The sequence below is a fragment of the Mus caroli genome, chromosome 5 (assembly GCF_900094665.2).
Source record: "Mus caroli chromosome 5, CAROLI_EIJ_v1.1, whole genome shotgun sequence".
NCBI classification, from domain to species: domain Eukaryota; kingdom Metazoa; phylum Chordata; class Mammalia; order Rodentia; family Muridae; genus Mus; species Mus caroli.
This window is the reverse complement of record NC_034574.1, coordinates 37,674,045-37,696,184: the sequence shown is the minus strand read 5'-3', so window position 1 is coordinate 37,696,184 and position 22,140 is coordinate 37,674,045. Positions and strand designations below refer to the sequence as shown.

The window sequence follows — 22,140 nt, the reverse complement described above, 5'->3', positions numbered from 1 at the left end:
AGCCACCAAACCCAGATACTATTGCATATGCCAGAAAGATTTTGCTGAAGGGACCCTGATATAGCTGTCTCTTGTGAGGCTATGCCAGTGCCTGGCAAATACAGAAGTGGATGCTCACAGTCATCTATAAGGTGGAACACAGGGCCACCAATGAAGAAGCTAGAGAAAGCACCCTAGGAGCTGAAGGGGTCTGCAACCCTATAGGTGGAACAGCAATATGAACTAACCAGTACCCCCCCCCCCCGAGCTAGTATCTCTAGCTGCATATGTAGCAGAAGATGGCCTAGTCGACCATAATTGGGAAGAGAGGCCCCTTGGTATTGCAAATTTTATATGCCCCAGTACAGGGGAATGCCAGGGCCAAGAAGCAGGAGTGGGTGGGTAGGGGAGGCAGGGCGGACGGAGGGTATAGGGAACTTTCGGGATAGCATTTGAAATGTATATAAAGAAAATGTCTAATAAAAACTTAAAAAAAAAAAAGAACACTGACTTCTAGCTAATCAATATCCACTAGAGTTAAGTGCTCATTCTTAAATCAAGTTCTATTATAGCACCCTCATCTACCCAAGCGATGCTTTACGTCTTCGTTCAATCATCACTCTATACTATAACTATATAACAAATACTAAGGATCATGTACTATAATGGTTCCAAGCAGAGTATAACTAAGAGAAAACAAGAAAGAAAACACTAAACTCAAGTCTTAAGTTATCTAGTAAGATAATGGCTTACAGTTATTACATTAAAACTAACACAAAAAGAATATTAAAGTCAAGTTGAGGTAATAGCTATAAACTTTCTACCATGAAAGCATTTGTGAAAATGAAAATAATGCTGATGGCTACCAAAAATAACAAATAAAAATAGCAAATAGAAAAAAAATCTACCATCCCACCATCCCAGTGTTTGCTCTCAGTACAGCATTCCACGTGAGATACTCGACACCATTTTCCCACGTGCAGGAGATGAGCTCATGACCTTGGGGATGCTCGGCAAGACTGGACTCCTGAGCTACATCCCTAAGCCCTACACACATTATAAAACACTGTGGTAAATGCCCTGGGCAAATATAAAGTAGGCTTGGCTGAGAGTTGGCAGATTTGGTATCATAAATACAGTTTTGACTGACAATTTTTGACTATAGATCAAAGTGCATATATGTAGTCATAAAATCAAATTACTTAGCATATCCTGTGAAAATAAGTACAGATAAAAACTCATGAGATTTTCATTTAAAAACTGTAAATATATAAAACCCTAACTGTAATGATACATGCTACTATACATGCATGAATATCTTATGCTAGGATTCTGGAAGTACTAAAAAGACACTGGAAAATATTTATTTTTCAAATAGTTACTGTGCCTCTATGTGCTTGACATCTCCATAGATGGCAAAGTCAAACAGATACATGGCCAGTTTTCCCATGACACAGTCTCTCTCATTTGAAAGATATTTAAAAACAAACTAAGAAGTTATTACAGTTAAAATAAATGAAGGACATTTGACTCTCTAAGTCTTTCACACAATATAATCTAAGCTACACAGGGTGCCAAAGCTTCCTTGCTTAGGAAATACAAGTTGACTAGAAACTACAGCCTTCCATCTAAACATGGAGGACCAAGGACTTTTTATTTGCCTCTTTAAGCTTTGTGAATCACCTAAAATGGCTCACCAGGGCAAAGATGAATGGAATGGATCACAGGAGAACCATGTTAACATTTTTTTTTTTGAATCTGTAAGTTTTAGAAGTGTAACTGACTCTATAAACTGTAAATCACTGAAAACACAACCCCAAGCGACTGACTCTGTGTCTGGGGAACGTCATCAGGAAGCAAGCAGACGACTGCTGAGAATCTGCTCTAAGAAACTCTGGCTAACCCTGAAGGCAGAGGAGAAAGCAGCAACACCAATGGACGCCTGTTAACTTTTAACATCACCTCACAGATACACAGCCACCTTTCTGTTTCTTCACAAAGGACTACAGAGCTAGACTTACACCCAGGTCTGCTCCCTAGACCACAATGAAAGGTCTAAGTACAGACATTCTGAGTATCATGAGCTTAGTGCAGTCCCTACCAGTTACAGCTAACTGCATGCGCAGAGCTTCCCATTCCCACTTTAATATTTTACTTCGAAGTACGGACAATAAACGGGCTCAGTATTTAGAACAGCTTCCAGCATGAGAGTAAAACAAGCAGAAGGGGAAAAAATAAAGACAGAGAAAACATAGATAACAATATAAACTTAAATAGTCTCCACATAACAGTGTCCACCAGGTAACTAAGATCAAATAAGGTTAAAAGGTGTATTAGCAAGATTCTGAAAATCGTTGTCTCGGAGGGTCATAAAGCTGCAGTCACGTGGCATGAGAGCATCTCTTCCAGTGCTCCGGTGGTGAGACAGTGAGGGCACACAGCTCTGTGCTCTGTCCCAGCACCACACAAAGAAACGCAAAGCAAAACAAAAACAAAACAAAAATCCAACAGATCATGAGTGTAGGTTTATCATTTGAAAGAATTCTAATAATGCTTATATTAGTAATAGAAGAGTTGAAATTATAAATGAAATCAAGCCACAAATTCTAAGAAGACAACTATTTGTGGATCCAAACCAATATGGAACTCAAAAAATAAGCAAAATGGAGCAAAGCATTTATGCAATATGTGACCTATTAATAAGGCATTATTATGAAACTTCTGGTCTGCAGGCATGAAAAATATTAGAGTTCAAAAGTTAAGAGAAGAGAAGAGAAGAGAAGAGAAGAGAAGAGAAGAGAAGAGAAGAGAAGAGAAGAGAAGAGAAGAGAAGACAATCATGCAACAGGCTTCAGAATAGTATCATACTTGATAGGAACCAGGATAAAACATTAAACAGTAATACTGGGATATCCCAAACTGATAAAGTATAACTCTAACTGCTCTGTCATCTTTTGCAAAGAAAATCAGTGTGTTTGTATATACGAAGGTTCAAAATTTACATCTTGTTGGTGGGAAGTTACTGTAACACAGGCCTAGCAAAACAAGGTCTAGGTATCTTAAGACAAGGCCATGGGGGAACCTGCACCCCATGCCCTGTGTCGTATTTTCTGCCCCACAATCCTGCCTGCTTTCCTGGAGGCCTGCTGGCATGAGGGACACCAAAAGCCAAATGCAGATAGATTTAAAGCTCATGAATGAACTTTTTCCTGAAGCAGAAAGACCAGCTGGCTAAAATTTCTGATTTAATAAAGGCTCTAAAATTGAAGAAGAAGAAAAAAAAAAAAAGACAACGGCATGGTTTCTCTGGATATATTGTGGCTTTCAGCTTATTGTTTTATGGATTCCCAAGTGTATGTACAGGTGGGTCTCTGATTCTTCTGTCTTCTCTTGGGTTCATTTTCTTCTGTTTGTCTTGTCCAACTCCAACGTTTTAGTTTCTTGTTTTATCAAATTATACTATTTTATATTTTATTATATTCCCTTAGGACCCTGTTTGTTTCCTAATGAGACAGAAATGGGGTGGATCTGGCTGGGTGGGGAGGTAGGAAGAAACTGGGAGTAGAAGGAGGGGAAACCATAATCAGGATATATTTTATGTGAAAAAGTAATCTATTGGCAATAAAAGGAAAAAATGAAAAAAAAATCATCAAGATTACAAGAAGGAAAGGACATGAAGATCACAGGGCTTAGCTCCCCAGGACTATGGGGATACCCCAGACACATGCAATAAAATTGTGTGCATGCTTACCTGATGTGTATGCATGTTTTTGAAAGAGCTGTATAATTATACAGATGCATCTTGTGATATATCAATGATAAATATTTATATTAAATATTTTATAATAACCATGAAGACGGAATAGTGGAAATGCTAAGGATAGGTAAGCTACAGGATATCAAAACATAATACTAAAAGCTTAAAGAAATACGAAACAACCCAATAAGGAATCCACTAAAAAATGCAAAAGTCTCCAAGTGGAAGAAGGACAAGGGAGTGTAAGTTTTTGGCCATATCTCACTTTAACTGTTGTACATATACATCCTAGTTTTAAAAACACTTACAAGGTTTGGAGAAAAGATGATGAAGATTGCAAATACCTTAAGTAATACATAGAAAAGCAAGACTGAAAAAAACTACACAGTTAAATGCCAGTATTATTTACTCTGCATTACTGCTGGTGGTATTAAAATTTACATTTCTAGTTTTCCATTAATGAGTAAAGGCTTTCTGTGGTGGAAAATACTTTAAGAGATTAAATATTATGCTTTTGAAGGAAAAATTCTAAGATACTGCTCCTCATATAAGCCAAAATTTATATACCAAATATTTCCAAGTACTTCATTTTAGCATTATAAATTATGTATGCGATGTATGTTTTATATATAAGAATTTATTAAATTGTCCACTTTCAGAGATAAAAACTTCTACTTTAAATCACAAGAAAGATATGAAGTGACTTTCAAAAGAATATTATGTATCTGAATTGGCACAAATGCACTGCAATTTCTGTATGAAAAGGCTTTGGTTTTGAAAAATGAAGTTCTAGTGTTATAATTCAAGAATTTGCCTAAATAGTCAAAGATGCCTAAAGGAAATAAGGGCATCCATGCTCTCAAATATTGCTATTGACAGAGACAGCTACCTATAAGGAAATAAGACTTTCAAATCTCTACTCTTGCTATAGTTCAAGTAAGTTTTCTCTGACAAGAACTTTCACAGAGTTTTCTCATTCCCCTTTTAGACTATAGATCCTCTCACTGAGAACACAAGTCCAAAGTCTTGTAAGTCGTACTTTCATAAACTCAGTTCTGAGTAGCTATGTGATAAAATAATAAGTTATGATAAAATAAGCTATGTGATAAAATATTGTTTCCACATTTATTATGAGAATGACTATTTCAGCGTCAGGGTGCATTTAGGAAAATGTGTATGTGTTGTATGTTTCCTTTTCCTTACCAAAGCCAATGGTCATAAGAAAAAGCCCATGGTCATAAGAAAAAGCCAATGGAATAAGAGAATATCATGCACTCTTTCATAAAACAAATGAATTTCAAAAATCACACCACTTAGAAAACAGATCTTTCTTTTTTCCTTTTATAGGTTTGGTTTTCAGTTTAGACAGGGATTCTTGTATAACCCAAATGTGGCCTCAAATTCACAGGGCACTCCTGCCTCCGATCTTCCAAGAGGTAGGATTTACAGATCAGCTTCCTTTGTTTTCTGTTTTTCTAAAAAAAATCATTCTAGTATAGAAACTAAAATGTCTGAAGCCAGAAGTATTTTAGACACTGGATTTATTGTTGAATTTAAAAATATTTAATATTTATATATTAAACCATACAATGCATTCTCTTGATATGATATATAAATCCAAATATGAAATTATGATTTACATATATAGTTTAAAGATAATTTTGTACAATATTTTTATTGTAACTATATTTTGATTGTGACATATGAGGAAATGTAAAATTTTCTGTGTAAAGCATCAAGTTTTACATTTTGTAATATTTGGGATTTTGGATTTTTAATCTTCTGATTTTAGTCCACACCCTTTTGGTAATTGTAAAATGTTTGGCACCAGGAATCACTGGTGACTGTAGGAAACCATAGTCAATTTTGAGGTTGTCTGTCAGAGGGAATAAGGCAGGGCCTTGTAGCAGAAATCCATAAAACTGTTTCACAAGTTTATCACTGATATGTATCAATTTATCTTGCTTTAATAAAGAAATGCACTAAGCATTTCCAGTTTTTCATAATTATTTTTGCCCTTGCTCTCCTATCCCAGAGTTTCTAGCAATGTGTTTTTAATGAACTACACAGTTGTGGAGAGTGGACCTGACATAATCTGGAGAGCCTCTTCCACTCAAAAGTTCCCAAGTTCCGGAATATAACTTCTCACACCAGAGGCTTCAGATTCAGCTAAGTTATTTCTGCCTTTGCACTTTACTCGCTTTCACAAAATCACCAGGAAAGAGGGCAAAATGGGAAGAGAGCACAAATCTGGTATTCCACAAACAGTTAAGAGGTTCCTATAGTTTAGGGGTAGGCAGGCTCCCTAAAGTCTGCAAGGCTTCTTGCTTCCAAAGCCCTACATATGGGAGTTTATCAGTGAGTAATAGAGCTGATACTAGGTAATAAAATCTCATTTTTAAAAAATCCTTTGAAAAGCATGTACTTTAAAATATTTGTTGGCATAAAATCCCATTCTGAGTTCATGTTTTCTTGAACTATTCAGGGAACAGTGGGAAAGTCATTATGACCAGCTGCGGCTGATCATCTCAGGAACTGTTACCCAAACTGTATTTCTCCCTATAGTTTTTAAGTCAATTTTTATGAGCTGAAATTCATTTTTTTTTTTTTTTTGTTCTTACAGTTTGAGGGAGAGCACTGTGTTTAAATGCTTGCACAGCAAGACCTTTTTTTTTTTACAAATTGTTGGGGGTAGGAGGAGGGAGGGTTTAACAATGATCTGCCTTGTTCTTTTGTTTAAAGGGGAATGAACTGACTCACACAAACATAAAAAGATCACAGACTATTTTAAGTAAATATGCAAATATAAAATGGTAAAATGATGAAACTACTTGGCAAGCGTGATTTTCTTTAGGCACTTAAAATTCCACACTTATTCTTCCTTTGGAAAGAAAGCAGTTTGCCTAGCATTGAGACCGTCATTAGAAATAGTGTGTCAGCAGAGAGATCACACTGCACATAAATAAAGCAGTTGGGTCAGAAGCATTCAGGCCGAGCAAAGCACATCACAGTGTGTTAGTGTTTCTGATTCCCCAGCAAAGGACAGCACATGTCTGACAACACTGAATGAGCCAACAGTGTCATGTGGCCCTCAACAACAAGCTGAGAGCAGTCTTTCAGTTCTCCAAAAGTTAAAATCTCATATATGCCTCTCCATGAAATAACACTTTCTCCCAACAATTCTTCATTGCTCTACCCCAGCTTTGTATCAGAATTGCCTTTATTCCACACGAAAGTTAGGGATAACTTTCCACATACCATCTCTCTACACATCTTACTCCTCCTCCATGGTATTTCCAACTCCTCTATATATTTATAGTTTGGTATCTTTCCCCAGAAGGCTATACATTGCACATGGATAGAGAACTTGGCTTTCTTCACAGTATACATCCTCACAGTGCAGTCAGCAAAGGATAAAGTTGGCACAGTCAGCGCCATCTCTGGCTGCCACCATTTACTATCTGCATATCTCTAACAAGATGAGAGAGCTTTCCTATTGCTATACTAGACCATAAAAACCTCCATCTTAACTTTTGAAATGGGTGCTAGGAAAGGGAAGGAGCTAGAGCAAAGAATTTTCCATGACAGTGGGCTGAGAGGTTGCTTCTGTGAGTGACCTTAGTGAGAGCAGTACTTTTCACATTCTATTCACCGACTCAACTACTTGATCTCTGATCAGAACCACTTTGAGGCGGCTCTAGGACACAGACATTCACACCGATCTGTGCACTCACTCTGGGCAGCAAGGGGCTGGGGACAGGACGAGGTAGCACCAGCAGCCATGCTGTGACAAGGATAAAGCAGGCCTGTGGAGAGGTCTACATGGCAAGGAGCTGAGGTTCGTTTTCTTCAGTAGCTTTACACTAAATTTCTAATCACACAGAAAGGACTCCTTCAGACTAACCGAGAGGTCAGTCACACTGTAGGATCAACAAACCTCTTGGATGCTACCTCATAAGACCCTTAGCCAGAAATAAGTCGTTCCCCAATTTTAACCTTTAGAGATTATGTAAGAAAGGTGATTATTGTTAATGTTTTAAGTTAATTCTGAGTTGTTCTGCAGCACTAGACAAGTAATACAATCTCCTATTACAATAGAAAGAGAACAAGGAGCTCATTTTGAAATTTGCACTCTCCGAATCCTGTCTATTGGTAGATCTCTTGAGAAAGACTAAGCAAATACTGGTTCCAGGAGACATTTTATGAGAAACACATTTGCAGTCTGTGTCCTAAGCAGCGGAAATGATTTTCTGAGATAAAAAGACAAGAGAAGACTGGGCGCTGCCCTGAACACGAGGGAAGGAAAGACGGGGAAACAATAATCACATCAGGTACCCCAGCTGCTTACTTTGTTTGCCATAGCTCTGCTTAGACAGACCGTGTAGAGGTCCAGCATCACCGCCCCCATATAAAGGCAGTGGTCCCAAAGTGTGGAGAAAGAAAAGGCATGCTAAGCAGGAACCAGTGGCATGAGCCAGCAGCTGGAGGAGGAAGACATCAAGCAGAAGTGTTCAGCTAACGGTGTTGATAGCTACACAGCGGCAGCATAGGCAGCCTTATGTCTTTATACGATGCGGAGATGTTTTCCTAAAGCTTCTTTTCCCTTTCTTGACATAATAAATATGAAAAATAAATTATCCCAGTTAGAAACAGAAACTGGCTAACATGGTGATCCCTAAAACTTGCAGGACTTCAATCCTCTCTCTTTTTCAGAGCCTAAGATGCCTTTCCTAACAAACTGAATGAATTCCTTTTAACTTTGAAGTCATTGCTCTCAGCACATGCTGCTGCTGCTGCATTTCCCTCCTGGCCTCTCTAGATGCCCTTCTACTTTGTAGGATGCCTAGGCTAAAGAAACACGAAAATGAGTAGTGTGGCGATGGGCATTTTCTCTAGCATCTTCCAGAAGCCTTGCTAAGAAAGATCAGGAGAAATAAGTAAGGAAAAGCTTTTCCTCATCTATGGTAACAGTGAACTATCTTGAATTTGTGCTAGGAGTTTTTCTTTCTAAAGAAAACGGAATTTTAATGAAGTTCTTAATTGTAAGCTGTTAACAATTGTATTCTTTCTTGTATGCCTGCGTTTACTTTGAGACAGTCTTGCTGCCTAGCTCAGGCTGGCACTGAACTGGTGATCTTCCAGCCTCAGTCTCCTAAATCATGTGCCACCACACCCAGTGTAAATTCTATTCTGAAATGGAAGATCCGAGGTAAGCAATACTCATTTTGAAAAAGAGCAAGACCTCGTACAGAGAGCCTAAAAATATATGAGGCAAAGATCAACAAAACCCATAAGAAAACAATGAAACAATCCAAAGCATAACCTTATTAATTTGAGGAACTGTCACTAGTGTATACCAACAATAGCACAGTCCTTAAAATGACAGGATTAGGAAGACAAAAGGACCCGAGTAAGACTCTTAGACATCCCATTGATGTTATTAACTTACTTGGCAACAAAAAGTTGTCCATGGGGCAAACATTTCTAAGAAAATTACCTTTCTAGATTAAAAATTCAGATTTAAAAAAAGAAATTCATGATTCTGAGCCAAGGAGCAGTTCTGAACTAGACACAACAGTTAGTATACTGGTAAATTCACAATACACTACTCTGCTGGCTACTTACTGATTTGTCACCTTGACACAAGCTAGACTCTTGTGACAATAGGGAATCAATTGAGAAAATGCCTCTATAAATTTGCTGATTGATGGATTGATGGATTGGGTGGACCCAGCCCATTATTGATGGTGTCATCCTTGGGCAAGCTGAGCAAGCCATGAGAAGCAAGCAAGCGAGCAAGCAGTGCTATTCCAAGGTCTCTGCTTCTGATCCAGGCGCCCAGGTTCTTGTCTTGAGTTCCTGCCTTGACTCCCCTTGTGATGTACTAAAGTTCTAAGATAAAATAAGCCCTTTCCTCCCTCCCCAAGTTGTTTGACTATGATATTTTATCATAGCAATAGAAACTTTAGCTAAAACGTAGACAACTAACACCTCTCTTTCCTCAAGGGGATTCAATTACAAGACTTTCACCACTAATAAAACAGACAAGTGACAGAAAAATTACACGTATGAAGTAAGAATGTTAATGAAATTTCTTCATTTCAGTTAGTTTATATATAAGTGCTAATTTTCCATAAGCAGTCAAACCAATATGTGTATGAAATCAAAGCTATAAAATGCTACCTACCCTTGAGAGGATCGTGCTCTGCTCTCATGATATCAATAAGGGAATTTTCCAGAGAGTGCATATTCAAGCTATCATACATTCTACTTCGATCCTGGAAGACAGAAAAAGAAAAGATATAAGATCTATGTAATTTTAAAGAAAGTTAAAAACATTATATAATATAATCTTTCTCACATAAAACGGAACAATTTATTAATACATTATCATTTAACTTGTATCCCAAGAAAATACTGATACTTAAAACACATTCACCTCTAAAATATATAAAAATTAATGTAATTTCATTGGCAGTATTAACTGAATGCAGTGAAATAATCTCTGATCATTTTTACAAATATTATGCACAAAAACACTTTTTCAGTTGCTTCACATTTTTCTCATGTTTAGGAAGGCAGATAAAATTTTGCACTTGGAAAATAATTATCTTGGAGAAGAATTTAACAATTGCACCACACTTTAAACATCTATCAGATACTTAGAAGTGACTTAGTCATCTAAATTGTAAAACAATGAATGCATAAACAGCCTATACACTAAACTCTGTAAGACAGTAGTATCAGAAAAAAGGATGAATGTCTAGTGTGTTTACACTCAACTCTCACTCTCCAACGTGCTTCCACAGTTTACAAGTTTCCCTCTCCCAGCTCCACTGCAGAAGGCAGGCAGGCAAAAGGAAGGAGAGGAAAGGTGCTCACATTCCCACATCCCCAACCGAGAATTGCCTTCTGTACTGTCAGTAGCCTTGTTTGCTCAAAGCACAATCCCCTTGTTTGCTTGAAAGCACTGAGTTCTTTGGTGCTATATATTTAATTATATATATACTCAATGAATATGCAATGAAATATATGGGAAACTAGCTAAACATGCTAAGGCCCATAGCCTCCAAAGAGTCTGGAAGTCTTTTCCCAACTGTATGTTATATACTTAAATGCACAAATTCATGTACACATGGGGGAAGCAGGATAGATCACCCTAAACTCTCAAAATTGATCCAGCACTGATTAACCTGGATCCACATTCAAGTGACACTAGGAGTCTCTAGGATTTTATGTACCCATAGGTAATTTACATATATTATTTTCTTTTAAAAAGTTTATAGCTTTCATCATTTTCCATAGGGACCAACAAACATTCAGAACTAGGTCTTTAGAGAGCTAAAGAGAAACATAAGGTTTGTTTATTTATTCCCCTTTGATGTTTAACTAGGGTTGTATGCTTTTTAAAGCTAGGGAGCCAGAATCAGCACTGCAGACTAAACAAGGTGCTATCAAGGAATTAGGAAGGGTGAGTAGTAACACTGAATGATGCAAAGACGCTCGAGAGGAGGCTCATGTTCTAACTTTATCACCAAGCACCACCCAATGAGTGAGCTTTAACTGAAAGATCCTCAACACACAACATACCCATCTACAGCACTCTTCACTACAACAAGTGAACGTGGTAAGGGGGGCGAAGCAAAGAGAGGCAATGAAATATAGCAGTGCTATCCAAAACTGAACATGCATCAGAACTCGATGAAAGGCAGGTTAGTACACACTGCTGCACCTTTCCTGGGTCTTTTTCAGCAGTTCTTAGGTAACAGTGAAGCTACTGGCCAGACATTATAAACAGCATTAAGCTTTATGATCCTCTACACCACAGAACCTCTTTCTACTCTGTCTCCATCTTCTAGAAAATAACCGTGTCAGAGTAAATGGTGCCTATAGGCCACTTAAAATTGTAGAAAAAAAGCAAAAGTACTGTAACAATAAATGACATAAAGTGGAAGAAAGAAGAAGAAGATGACCTTTGTGCAAACAAGACCAACACAGTTACTAATGTCTTCATTTCCACTGACTCTGATTCTACTCTACAGTGTGTACAAGGAATGTGTTTGTGTTTCCGGATCCTACCACTAAACTTCTAAAGTAATTAAAGCTGGGTTCCTTCTAATCACACATCTAGCTCTCAAATGTCTGTTAAATACTTTTTTATCTCTGCCATAAAATCTCTATAAAATATGTAAGTTGAGCTGTTTGAGTGGCAAGACTACTATTAAAGTGGTAATTATAAAGGACTAAATCCAACCCTCTCCTGAACCTGCTAATTGATTAAACTGGGGCAAGTATCAAATACCAAGACAGCTTTGCTAGCAAATGAATTTCTAGCTACTGAATGGATCCATGTTATAGTTGAGAACTATTTTTTTCAAGAGACAGTTTAAAACAAATCACATTTAATGATGAACATTCAGCTATAAAACAAAGATGCGCCCTTCTAAGATAAGGATACTAAGTAAAAGATTTATTCAACTAAATTGTCACCAGTTTAAAACTATAAGGAAGACTTGAGGCAATTTAGCAATAAAGGATGCACACAGCAATCCTGACAGACTAACAAACACAGAAAATCATGGCAATGCATCTTATAGTTATCACTGCATGGCTATTTGAAAATCACTAGGACGTTTCAGAACATTAGACTCTGGGGACAAATCCATAAAGCGTCTATTCTACAGTACAAAAGCAACCTGGTAATAAATTAAGTGGAGTTTTACAGAAATAAGGCAATAGAGCCCCATAGTAAGAAGATAAAAATAGAATAACTGAAAAACCTATCATTGCTTCTTAAAGTCTATTGTTTATACTACTATCTTTCTTTACCCATACTCTAGCCACAAGCTTGTATGGGAAAAAGGCAGGCATATTATATTTTAACTTTAAAGTTAAGACAGTAAACACCCTGGGAAAGCACCCACTGCTCAAACACAGTTGGGAAAAAGCATTCTTCTTCACTGTTGGCCATGTGTGAGTTTAAAGCTCTCTGTTTTCTGAAGTTCAGGGTCCCTGCAGCAAGGCCACTGTATCACGACACACTGGCCTTACTCTCCTATCACACACTGATTCTCAGGGGAACTCACAAGAGTCAAGTGACATATTTTCCTAAAACAAGATCTCCAAAATGTGATTTATTTTACATTATATCATTTTGGATGTTTGATTTGTAAAAAATATTTCCAATTAATTCAAGGTAATATCCAGGATGTACAGCAAATATCCAGCACTGAAAACGGCCCAGCAAGCTGTAGACCAATATATATTGATAGGTTTCTCAGGATGTATGTACTGCAGAAGTGACACATATCAACAATAAACAACCTTATTTAAAAGGAAATTGACTCTGATTTAAAACATTTTAAGTATTCACAAATGAACATACTTTCTAAAACATCTCTGAAAATTCTATTTTGAGGAAATTACTAAGTTACAGTTTTAAGCATGATTTCTTACTAAATGGTAAAAGCATTTTCAAATTAATGGATTTTGGGCACATCTACTATAGTTTCAGTTCTCAGGAGATAAAGGCAGGGACACCTCAAAGTTAAGACCAGCTTGAGCTATAAAGTAGCAGCTTACTCTCAAAAACAAAGAGAAAAACAAATAAGAAAGCTTAGCTTGAGAGAAGTCAGTAGAGAGATCTACTAAGGGGACCGGGCAGGTAGCTCAGTTGGTTAGGTGCTTGCCTCACAAACATGAGGTACAACCCCAAAACCCATGCAAAATATGTTATGGTGGGGAGTTCTTGTAATTCCCAAGCTGGGCAGGTAGAGGAAGGAGGGTGCCTGGGGACTCCCTGGCCAGTCATCCTTGCCTAATTGGTCACCAGTTCCAAGGGATGACACCTCTTCATCCTCATGTGCATATGTGCACACACCTTACACACAAGTATACATACACACACTAAAAAAAAAAAATGACAATAATTTTTAAAGTCAGTAATGGACATAATTTACATGTGCTTTAAAAATATTTTAAATTTGAAGTTTTCCCATAAAAATATTAAAAACAAAAAATCAATCCATAAAATTTTACTTGAAACAAATGACATAAATTAACCTTTGAAAATATTTCTTCCATTCAATTACATATTCAAATCTTGTTGTAGGTCATGGCTGAAGCATCCTTAATTAAGATATTAGGTCTGTAATTTATTTTAGTGTAGACCTGATTCATTTCAGACTAAAGGAAATAAGTTGTTTAAAATAATGTACTTGTTAACAAAAAGTGTATGATCACAAAAATAAAAACCAGTTATGATATTAATGTAATTGATCATTCTAAATATTTTAATCTTTCTGAATACTGAGGAGTTACTTCACATTTATTTTGAGTTACCAGTGTCAGTTTACCTAGCCTCTGTTGTGCTTTATAGAACTCCAAACACCACACACTTTTATGGAAAGATAGAAACAGAACAGAAGTATAATGACTGACTACTTAAAGAAGGCAATAAGGTTATATATATACTTGCATGGTCTGAATTCAAGGCTTTAGTCTCCCAAGCCTGTTATATCATTTGAAAAAACAATACAGTCAGTGTTAGGAGAACTGGGAGACCAGGGAAAAAAAGAAAAGGCCAAACAGATCAGAGGCTGTGTAAGAGTTGGCCTACAAAGGTTTTGCACGGTATAATTCAAGGTCCTTCTTTATAGACGAGGCTATGACCTAGAGATAAAAGCCATAACCAGTGGTAAAGAATACAGGTAAGAAGATGACTCAGGTTTGGATTGCCTTGCCTTCTAATTCACTTCAGTTCGCATCAGTCATCTATTTTCATCCACCACTGAACTCGCCATCACAGCATCACAGCACTGCTGTACAAACACTACTTGCTCAGTAGTTTCCCAGAACGTATATCTTTAAGTGCCAAAACTGGGGGGAGGGAGACCTATCTAAAATCCCAAGTTACAAAGAGGCACAGTTGCTTGGAAGCCTAAGTAGGAAGGCCAGAGTCAGTCCCTCAGTCCCAGAAGTGAGTCTAAAGATGTCCCTTTCACCATCACCTCTGCCTACTCTAGTGGCAAGGGCTCAACTCAATCAACACTTCAAGCCTACCCGCCCACCCCACACTTGTAAAGGCTGCTTGTATGCTGGTACCAGGGCCCACTGCTTTTGTACTTACACTTCATCTCTGAACAATATTTCCTTTCCCACCTTCAAAATAATTACAATCGCTTTTCTCTCTCTACCTAACTTCTTTTCAGCAATCACAGATTTAATCTGAACACTATGACACTGCTACCCAAACACAAGTGAACTGGGACTGAGTGAAAGAGAAGCAGAAGCAGTTGAGTGGCGAGTTTACATTCACAAGACAGCAAGCTGAAAGCCGCAAGATAACCACTATTTTTATGCTGAGATCCTGGCAGGACAACTTTGATAAAGAGGCAGGGCTGGTCTACAGCAGTAGGTATCGACTGATTACTCAAGTTAGCACTAGTCCTCCAGATTGGAAGGCTAGCTATAAAATGTCTTGTTATTAATCTGCCTATACAATCTTGGTAAAAATCAGTTCACGTTGCTACATTACTTGAGGAAGAGCCTCAGCTATGGATTACAAAGCTCCACTCACTTAACTTGCAAATGAAGGTCAGACTTGGGATCTCTAGGAAAAGCCCCTCCCTCATATGTGAGAACTGGGGTTTCTATGCCCTCCTATAGTAATCCCCATCACCTGGGACGGTATACATTCACATTCAGTCTGCAGAAAGACAGATAGCATCCTAAATCACAAAGATACTGAAGACAAGTTGTAGGATAAAAGCAATAATAAAGTATAGAGTAAAAATACTATACTATAAGGCTTTTTTATAAAAGTTAAAAAAAAAAAACTAAATAAAAAAGGAGCTATTCAGAGATATACTGCAAAACAAATGCATCAAACTTCATGACAAACATAGACTGGAAGATTTCTTAAAACATTAAATGTAAAGCTGGATGTTAAATAAACATATGAGGCTGTATTTTAAATGCAGATAATTCTGAAAGAAAGACAGTATCTGTTTAGTTTGAATGATGTTTAAAGTCAGGTGCTCTTGGATACATAATAAACTCATTGTAATAAACACATTTGTTATGATTTCAAAATATGACTACAAATCTTTTAAATTTGAACAGAAACATATTGAAGAGTTTAGATCAAATGATATTGAAAAACTCAAATTGCTTTAATAATCTCCGACATATGCTTAAAAGGCATAAGTGAAACGCAAGTGATCACTCCTACTCATAATGTAAATACTAAACTCCTAGCCGCGATCCTGAGAAACACACACTACTGTGCAGCCTACCTGGTCTATTCTGGATGTTCCGGCTGCAGTGCACCAACTATCTTGGAGTGAATCTGAGCCCCAAGCTGGCAACTGCAAACTAGATCTCACCTTCAATAGCATAGAAGTTTGCATCAGAAATGAACAGTTCTCTTCCCCATCCCACCCAAGAAAAAGAAAAATAGAAATGAAAAACAATCAAACTATCTTAAATTTTTGTTCATCCTCTTAACGGTTTTGAGAAAAACTGAATCTCATTGGCAAGAATCACAAAATATTAACAGTTCTGGAAAAATGATTTCCATTAATATTATTAGGCCATCATCAGTTGGAAAAAAATCACATATACACATATGTCTATATTTATAGTCACTGAACCACTGAGGTAATTTAAATTAGATTCAGAGTCTAATATTTTTGTGCCACAATCACAGCGGTATTAAGAATAATCTAACATGTACACAGCTGACCACAGAAAAACCTATGCACAACTGCAGTTACAATTTTTTTATCTTGGCTATATAATCAGAAAGACAAATTTTGCTTGTCTATTTAGAAATAACTAACAAGCACTTTTAAGGAACTGCCAGTTAAAGGCTTCAATCTGTATGAGAGAAACATAGCTTTTTAAAATGTTCGGAAGCTTATTCCCATTCATTGTGTATTTACAGAGAAATTCTTTGTTTCCTCTGTGTATTTTACCCTCTAATAATTAAATGATATGCTTAAAAATTAGAACGTTAATTTTGTTAATCTTCCTATACAGCTACTGATGCCTCCAACCACCCCACTTCCTATTGTGAAAGATAAACATTAGAAATGAGGATATTTACATACCATTCTTACCTGTAAGGGTAAGAGTGTGTTACTACTGTTGTCTGTCCTGAACACATTATCTTCAATCCAAGACTTTGGAGTCAGTGATGGAGTAGAGCGAGTGAATTTCGGTGGTGCTATAACATTACCCGAAAACGGCTTCTTCAGTGGAGAGATCTGATTCATAGTCCCTGGGATCCCCATGTTTCCGCTCCTGCGGTGATCTCTGCCATGCATTGCTCCCCAGGACATGCTCGCAGTGCCCCAACCGCTGTTCTGATGGTTGCTCCAAGGAGACTGTTTCAGAAGAGGCTGAGGAAAATATATCTATTTAAATTACAGCCCTTAGAGAGTGTATAATTCAAGTTTTAGAACTATGAATTTAATGAGACCATAAAGAAAGAAACGCAAAAGCCAATAGAATATTTCTTAAGGGGCTTCCAAAAAGAAATCTTCCGATCTTGCTATTTGATCTTGTTTACTTCGAATTAGGGAAGTTTTCACCCTCCTATCTACTAAAGCAGTGATGTCTTATGATAGTTACTAAAAATATACTTTGAAGCTGAAGTTAGCCTTGAAAATCCTTAAAGTAACCAATATTCTACTAGTTAAATTAGTATTAGTTAAATGTTCTTAATGACCTCAGCTATGGGAGCAAAATTTTTAGACCTTAGGCTTTCTAAACAGTTTGGGCTACTCTGGAAAAACAAAACAAAACAAAAAACAGTGGTAACATTAAGAATGAATTGAAGATGCCTTTAAGGGACAGGGACACAGTATAGGGAGAAAAACAAACAAACAAACAAACAAACAAACAAAACAAAAAAAACCCAACTTCATTTTCCTGAATTGTTAATTTAACTTTTGAGGTATTTTATTCCAGTTTTCTTTTCTTTTTTTTCACTTAATTATCCTTGAACTGCTAAGCAATTATCTGATGCTACCCATAGGTGGATCCACTGAGATACACAATAAACAACCACAGGCTTTGCTTATTTTTAGTAATCTTAAGGCAAGTCTCTGTTAAGTTCATTGACATTCAAAAGCAAATTATATTCAAATATAGAGTCGATAACACGAAAAGTTAAGTCATCCAAACATGGAAAATTCACAGTACATTTTTTTAAAGGACCTGGGAATTGCTAGTATTTGTACTGTCGATAAACTAAGGCTAAATTTTTCTGGGAATATTTAGACAGTGAAAATATAGATTATGACTTTCTAAAACCCAATAAATATGGTAATCATAAAGTTAAATGTTTCCTTTAAGAAAATTTTAAAACCTTGATATGGATGCTACTACAGGGTTTTAAATGCTAATTTAATCATGCACAAACACAGCCTCCTCCGTCCTCATAGCTGAAAAGCACAGCCCAGGAGCCAAGGCACAATTACCCAGTGCACTAAGGCCTTATTTTGCCTACTAAATGACTCACAGTTCAAAGTTCCTCTCCAGTGACCTAAAATTCCATATGAAAGCCGTGTGACCTCTTACACTCCACCGTAAAACCCATTTCTTTTTGTTTATTGGAGCACACTACAGTTGAATACAAATCACGGCAGTATGTCCTGCTAACGTTCTATTTTGACTTTGGAAATTCAAAATTATTTATCAATTTCAATGGCAAACTTGTAGTTAAAAAGAGAAGAGTCCGACACACAAAAGACAGTTGTTCATATAAACCATGGGAAATAGTGTATTACTTCAAAAGTTGATATTTCCCCATTCTTGGGGCATAAACGACAATCCAACAAATCTGTTAACTTTTACTTGGGTTAATTTCGATAGACTGTTAACTGTGACGTTGGTTAATTTAATCAGCATCCATTCTTGAAAACTTTGGTCAACAGAAAAGTTATGAGAAGAACCAGTTAAGGTCAAATTTTGGTTCCATGGCAATCCCTCATCTTGACATTGGCTTTCGAATGATCACCATAATAAATGCTATCCCCACTAAAGGTCAAGGAAACTCTCAACATCAGCGAACTCAGCGGACACCCAAAATCTGCCTTGGGCAGAGTCCGGGTTGGGGGCAAATAACAGAAAACATCCTGAGTCAGAAAGGGCACAGACTAGCCAAGCGCCTGCTTGCTGTCATTTCATGATACCGCATACCCCCTGATTCCGGTACACACCCATGTCGAGGCATCTAGGAGGAAACACATTAAAACCTAGATTCAAGGGCGCCTTGGGTCTTCAACCCTTCAAGATGTGACCAAACATTAAAAAGAGCAGAAGTCGAGAGCACTCCAGCCCGCGGCCGCCCGCCGCGCGCAGACTGACAGTTCCTCCCCGCTCTGACAGCCCGCGGGTGCGGCTGCAGGTGCCGCCTGGGTTTCCTTAGCCCAGCGCAGGACAAACTCCAGAAGGGAACAACCCCAGTTCTGGTTCCCTCCGTCACCCCGGGGAAGGACCCGGCCCTAGCTACTCACTCTCCGCCCGCCTTCCCGAAAGCGCTGCCCCGACCCCGGGTCCGCCGCCAAGCCCGAGCGCCCGGGGCGTTCGAAGGGGCTGGCCGCTCCTGTGCCCACCGCCGCACGCCGTACCTGGTGGTGGTTGTACGAGTTCCTCTGCTGCAGGAAGGCGGCTGCGGCAGCCTGGTGCTGCTGCTGCAGCTGCGGGCTGACGGGTGACCTCCGGCTCTGCGGCTGCTGCGGCGCCGCCGCCGGCGGCTGCTGTTGAGGTAAATTCATGGCGGGCGGCGCGGGCACCGTGGGAGCAGAGAACGGGCCGCCGAAGCCGCCGCCGCCGCCGCCACCGCCGGCCGGCACGCTGAGCCCCGCGCAGCCGTGCGGCGACACAGGCGAGAAGCTCGGGAAGAAGGCCGGGTTCATGGACGATGGCAGCCCGGGGTAGAAGCCGTTCTCCGAGTCCGGGCTGGGCGGCGGCATGGCGCTCAGAGAGCCGCCCGCGCCGCCGCCGCCGCTGCCCGGGGTGGCAGCCGAGGAGCCCGGGGGCTGTGGTTGCGGCGGCTGCTGGGGCGGCTGCGGCTGCTGGGGTGGCTGCTGCTGGGGCGCCGACGGAGGCTGGGGCGGCGGCGGCGACGCGGTCTGCACCGACCAGGGGGTGCCGAAGCCGGGCAGCGGTGGGGGAGACGCGGAGCCGCCTCCCCCTCCGGGGGGTCCCCCGCCCCCGCCGCCGCCCGGGTGCGGCAGGTCCGGGCTCTGCAGGCTGCTGAAGGCGCTGGTGCCGAGCGCCGCGCCGGGCAGGAGGGTGCTGGGGCTGTTGAGCAGAGGGTGGTTGGGCGACTCCATGGAGCCCGGCGCGGGGTTCACCGGCGGCGTCGAGGGGGGCAAGCCCGCATTGGGGGGCTCGGCGGCGCTGCCCTCGCCCGCGGCCGGGGTCTGGCGAGGGCTTCCCGCGCCTCCGTGGCGGCGCCGCGGAGCTGCGGGCGGCGAGGGCGGGAGCTGCGGGAGCTGGGGCAGGTCGACCGGGCGCTGCCGCGGGGCGAAGTCCTGCGGCGGGAGGTGCTGCGTGTGCGGGAGGCTGAACGGCTGCGAGCGCTGGGCGAGCGGCGCCGACTGCAGGAGCGGCCCGGGCGGTGGTGGCGGCGTTGGCGGCGTTGGGCTGAAGCGGCCGGGGCAGTGGAGCGGCGGCGGCGGCGGCTTCGCGTCCGGAGGGTGGGGACGGTGTGGCGGGCTCAACTCTTTCCTCTTCTGGCTGCTCAGCTGCTGCTGCTGCCGCTTACTGAAGTCCTGCGGGGAGGAGGTGCGGCAGCAGCAGCAGGAGGAGGCGGAGGAGGAGGAGGGGTGGTGCAGACTCGGTTTGAAGTCCTGGGAGGGGAGGAGGTGGGTCACACCCGCGTTCGTGCCGCCGCCGGGGTGGTGGCTGGGGAGCTGCTCTGCAGCCGCCGCCCCCGAGAGCGGCCTCGTCGGCTGCTGTGTCAGCCCGAGCAGTAGCTCATCCTGCACGGCCTGGGGATGCGCCACGAGCGGGGAGGAAGAGGAAGCTGCGGCTGAGCTGGCCGCGCCGCCGCCCGAGGGGATGGCGAAGGGGGAGGCGGCCTCCGAGAAGCCGGTGACAGGCAACGGCGGCGGCGACAGCGGGCCGAAGGGCGTGGCGGGCGGCCCGGCGGCGAAGGGCCGGTAGGCGCTGCCGCCGGGCGAGGATCGTGGGCTGCCACTGCGCAGCAGGGCAGTGTGCAGCACCCCGAACCCGAAGTCCCGCATTTATCAGGCCGGCGGCCGCGGCAGGAGACGCACCCCGTCCCCTGCCCCGCCTAGAAAGCCCCGGGAGCCGTGGCGGCGCGGCCGTGGTGGAAGGATGGGGTCAATGGGAAAGGGACACTGTGACTGAGCCGGGGCACCGACTTGGGCCCCGCCGCCCCTCACGGAGGCCACCGCCGCCTCCCGGAACCGGCTCCGGCACCACCGCCGCTGCCTCGGCCGCCGCCGCCCTCGCCGCTTAAGAACCCCGGAACGTGCGTCAGCAGCCACCTCACAATCGGGCCGCCCCTTGTCGCGCGCCCTGGCACGCGCGAGCGCGCCGCCGCCGCCGCGGGCCTCGCCCCGCCCCGCCCCTCATTAGCATGCGTTGTGGACCCTGCGAGGCAGCGGGCGCGCGCGGCGCGTCCCTCAACCCAGGACCTTGGATGGAGCCCAAGGGAGAAAAATAAAAAGCCGGTGGAAGTTGAGGAGACGGCTAATGGGTCTCGAGCACTGTGCGCGTGCGCATGGAGGCGAGCACGCGCGGGCGTTGCGGACGGTTCCTGGGCAACCGCCCCTCCTGTCCCCGGTCGCACGCGCCCCCTCCTCAGGCCCCGCCCTGTCCCAGCCCCGGGGGTCACGTGAGGTGCCGCTGTCCCAGACCTGCTAGCAGGACTAGGGCGCTAAGCTTGCAGGGCTCTGGGAAGGTCCCATGCTCTGTGGTCGGGTGCGAGCCGCGCGTGCTGTCACCCACCCTTGCCACCGCGGGAAGGCGTTTTTTTTTTTGTTTGTTTGTTTGTTTTTAAGAGTAAAACGCGAAACACCGGCGCCTTTTGTAGCAAACATTTTCACTTCTGCAAGGGGAACAAAGTCTGGGAGCCGACAGGGCTCTGCGCGGTTACTCGCGCAGGAGAGCTCTGAGTAGGTTCTGAGACCAGCTCCTCCTGGCCTCGCTGCTGCAAGCCCTGGGTGCGCTGTCACCACGACCCAGGGGTACCGGACTCCTCCTCTACAAGTTCTTTCTGGCTATCTTCCCTCCGTCCCCCGGGAGACTCTAATCGGAACATTTCCGAAGCTTTATTAGTTTTCAAGGGAGAAAGATTTCTCACATCAGGGGGGAAAGGAGATTGTGACTCAGCAGCGGACTTGTTGAGGCTTGTAAAATGG

The 22,140-nt window shown here is 41.9% G+C and overlaps 1 protein-coding gene across 12 annotated transcripts in view; it reads right to left on the bottom strand.

Moving 5' to 3' along the window:
• The window catches only part of Cpeb2 (cytoplasmic polyadenylation element binding protein 2), a 56,342-nt gene extending 35,101 nt beyond the window's left edge, over positions 1-21,241 (bottom strand). For 3 of the 12 annotated variants that reach the window (XM_029478125.1, XM_021162087.2, XM_029478128.1), the window contains exons 1-4: positions 19,375-21,241; positions 16,849-17,139; positions 16,033-16,122; positions 9,924-10,014 (exon numbers count right to left, since the gene is read on the bottom strand). In XM_029478125.1, the coding sequence (XP_029333985.1) occupies positions 9,924-10,014; positions 16,033-16,122; positions 16,849-17,139; positions 19,375-20,997 (2,095 nt within the window). In that variant the 5' untranslated portion in view covers positions 20,998-21,241. The remainder of the gene's footprint in view (positions 1-9,923; positions 10,015-16,032; positions 16,123-16,848; positions 17,140-19,374) is intronic. The other 9 variants (XM_029478126.1, XM_021162081.2, XM_021162082.2 and 6 more) reach the window with 3 other exon arrangements.
• Positions 21,242-22,140: the final 899 nt, after the last annotated feature.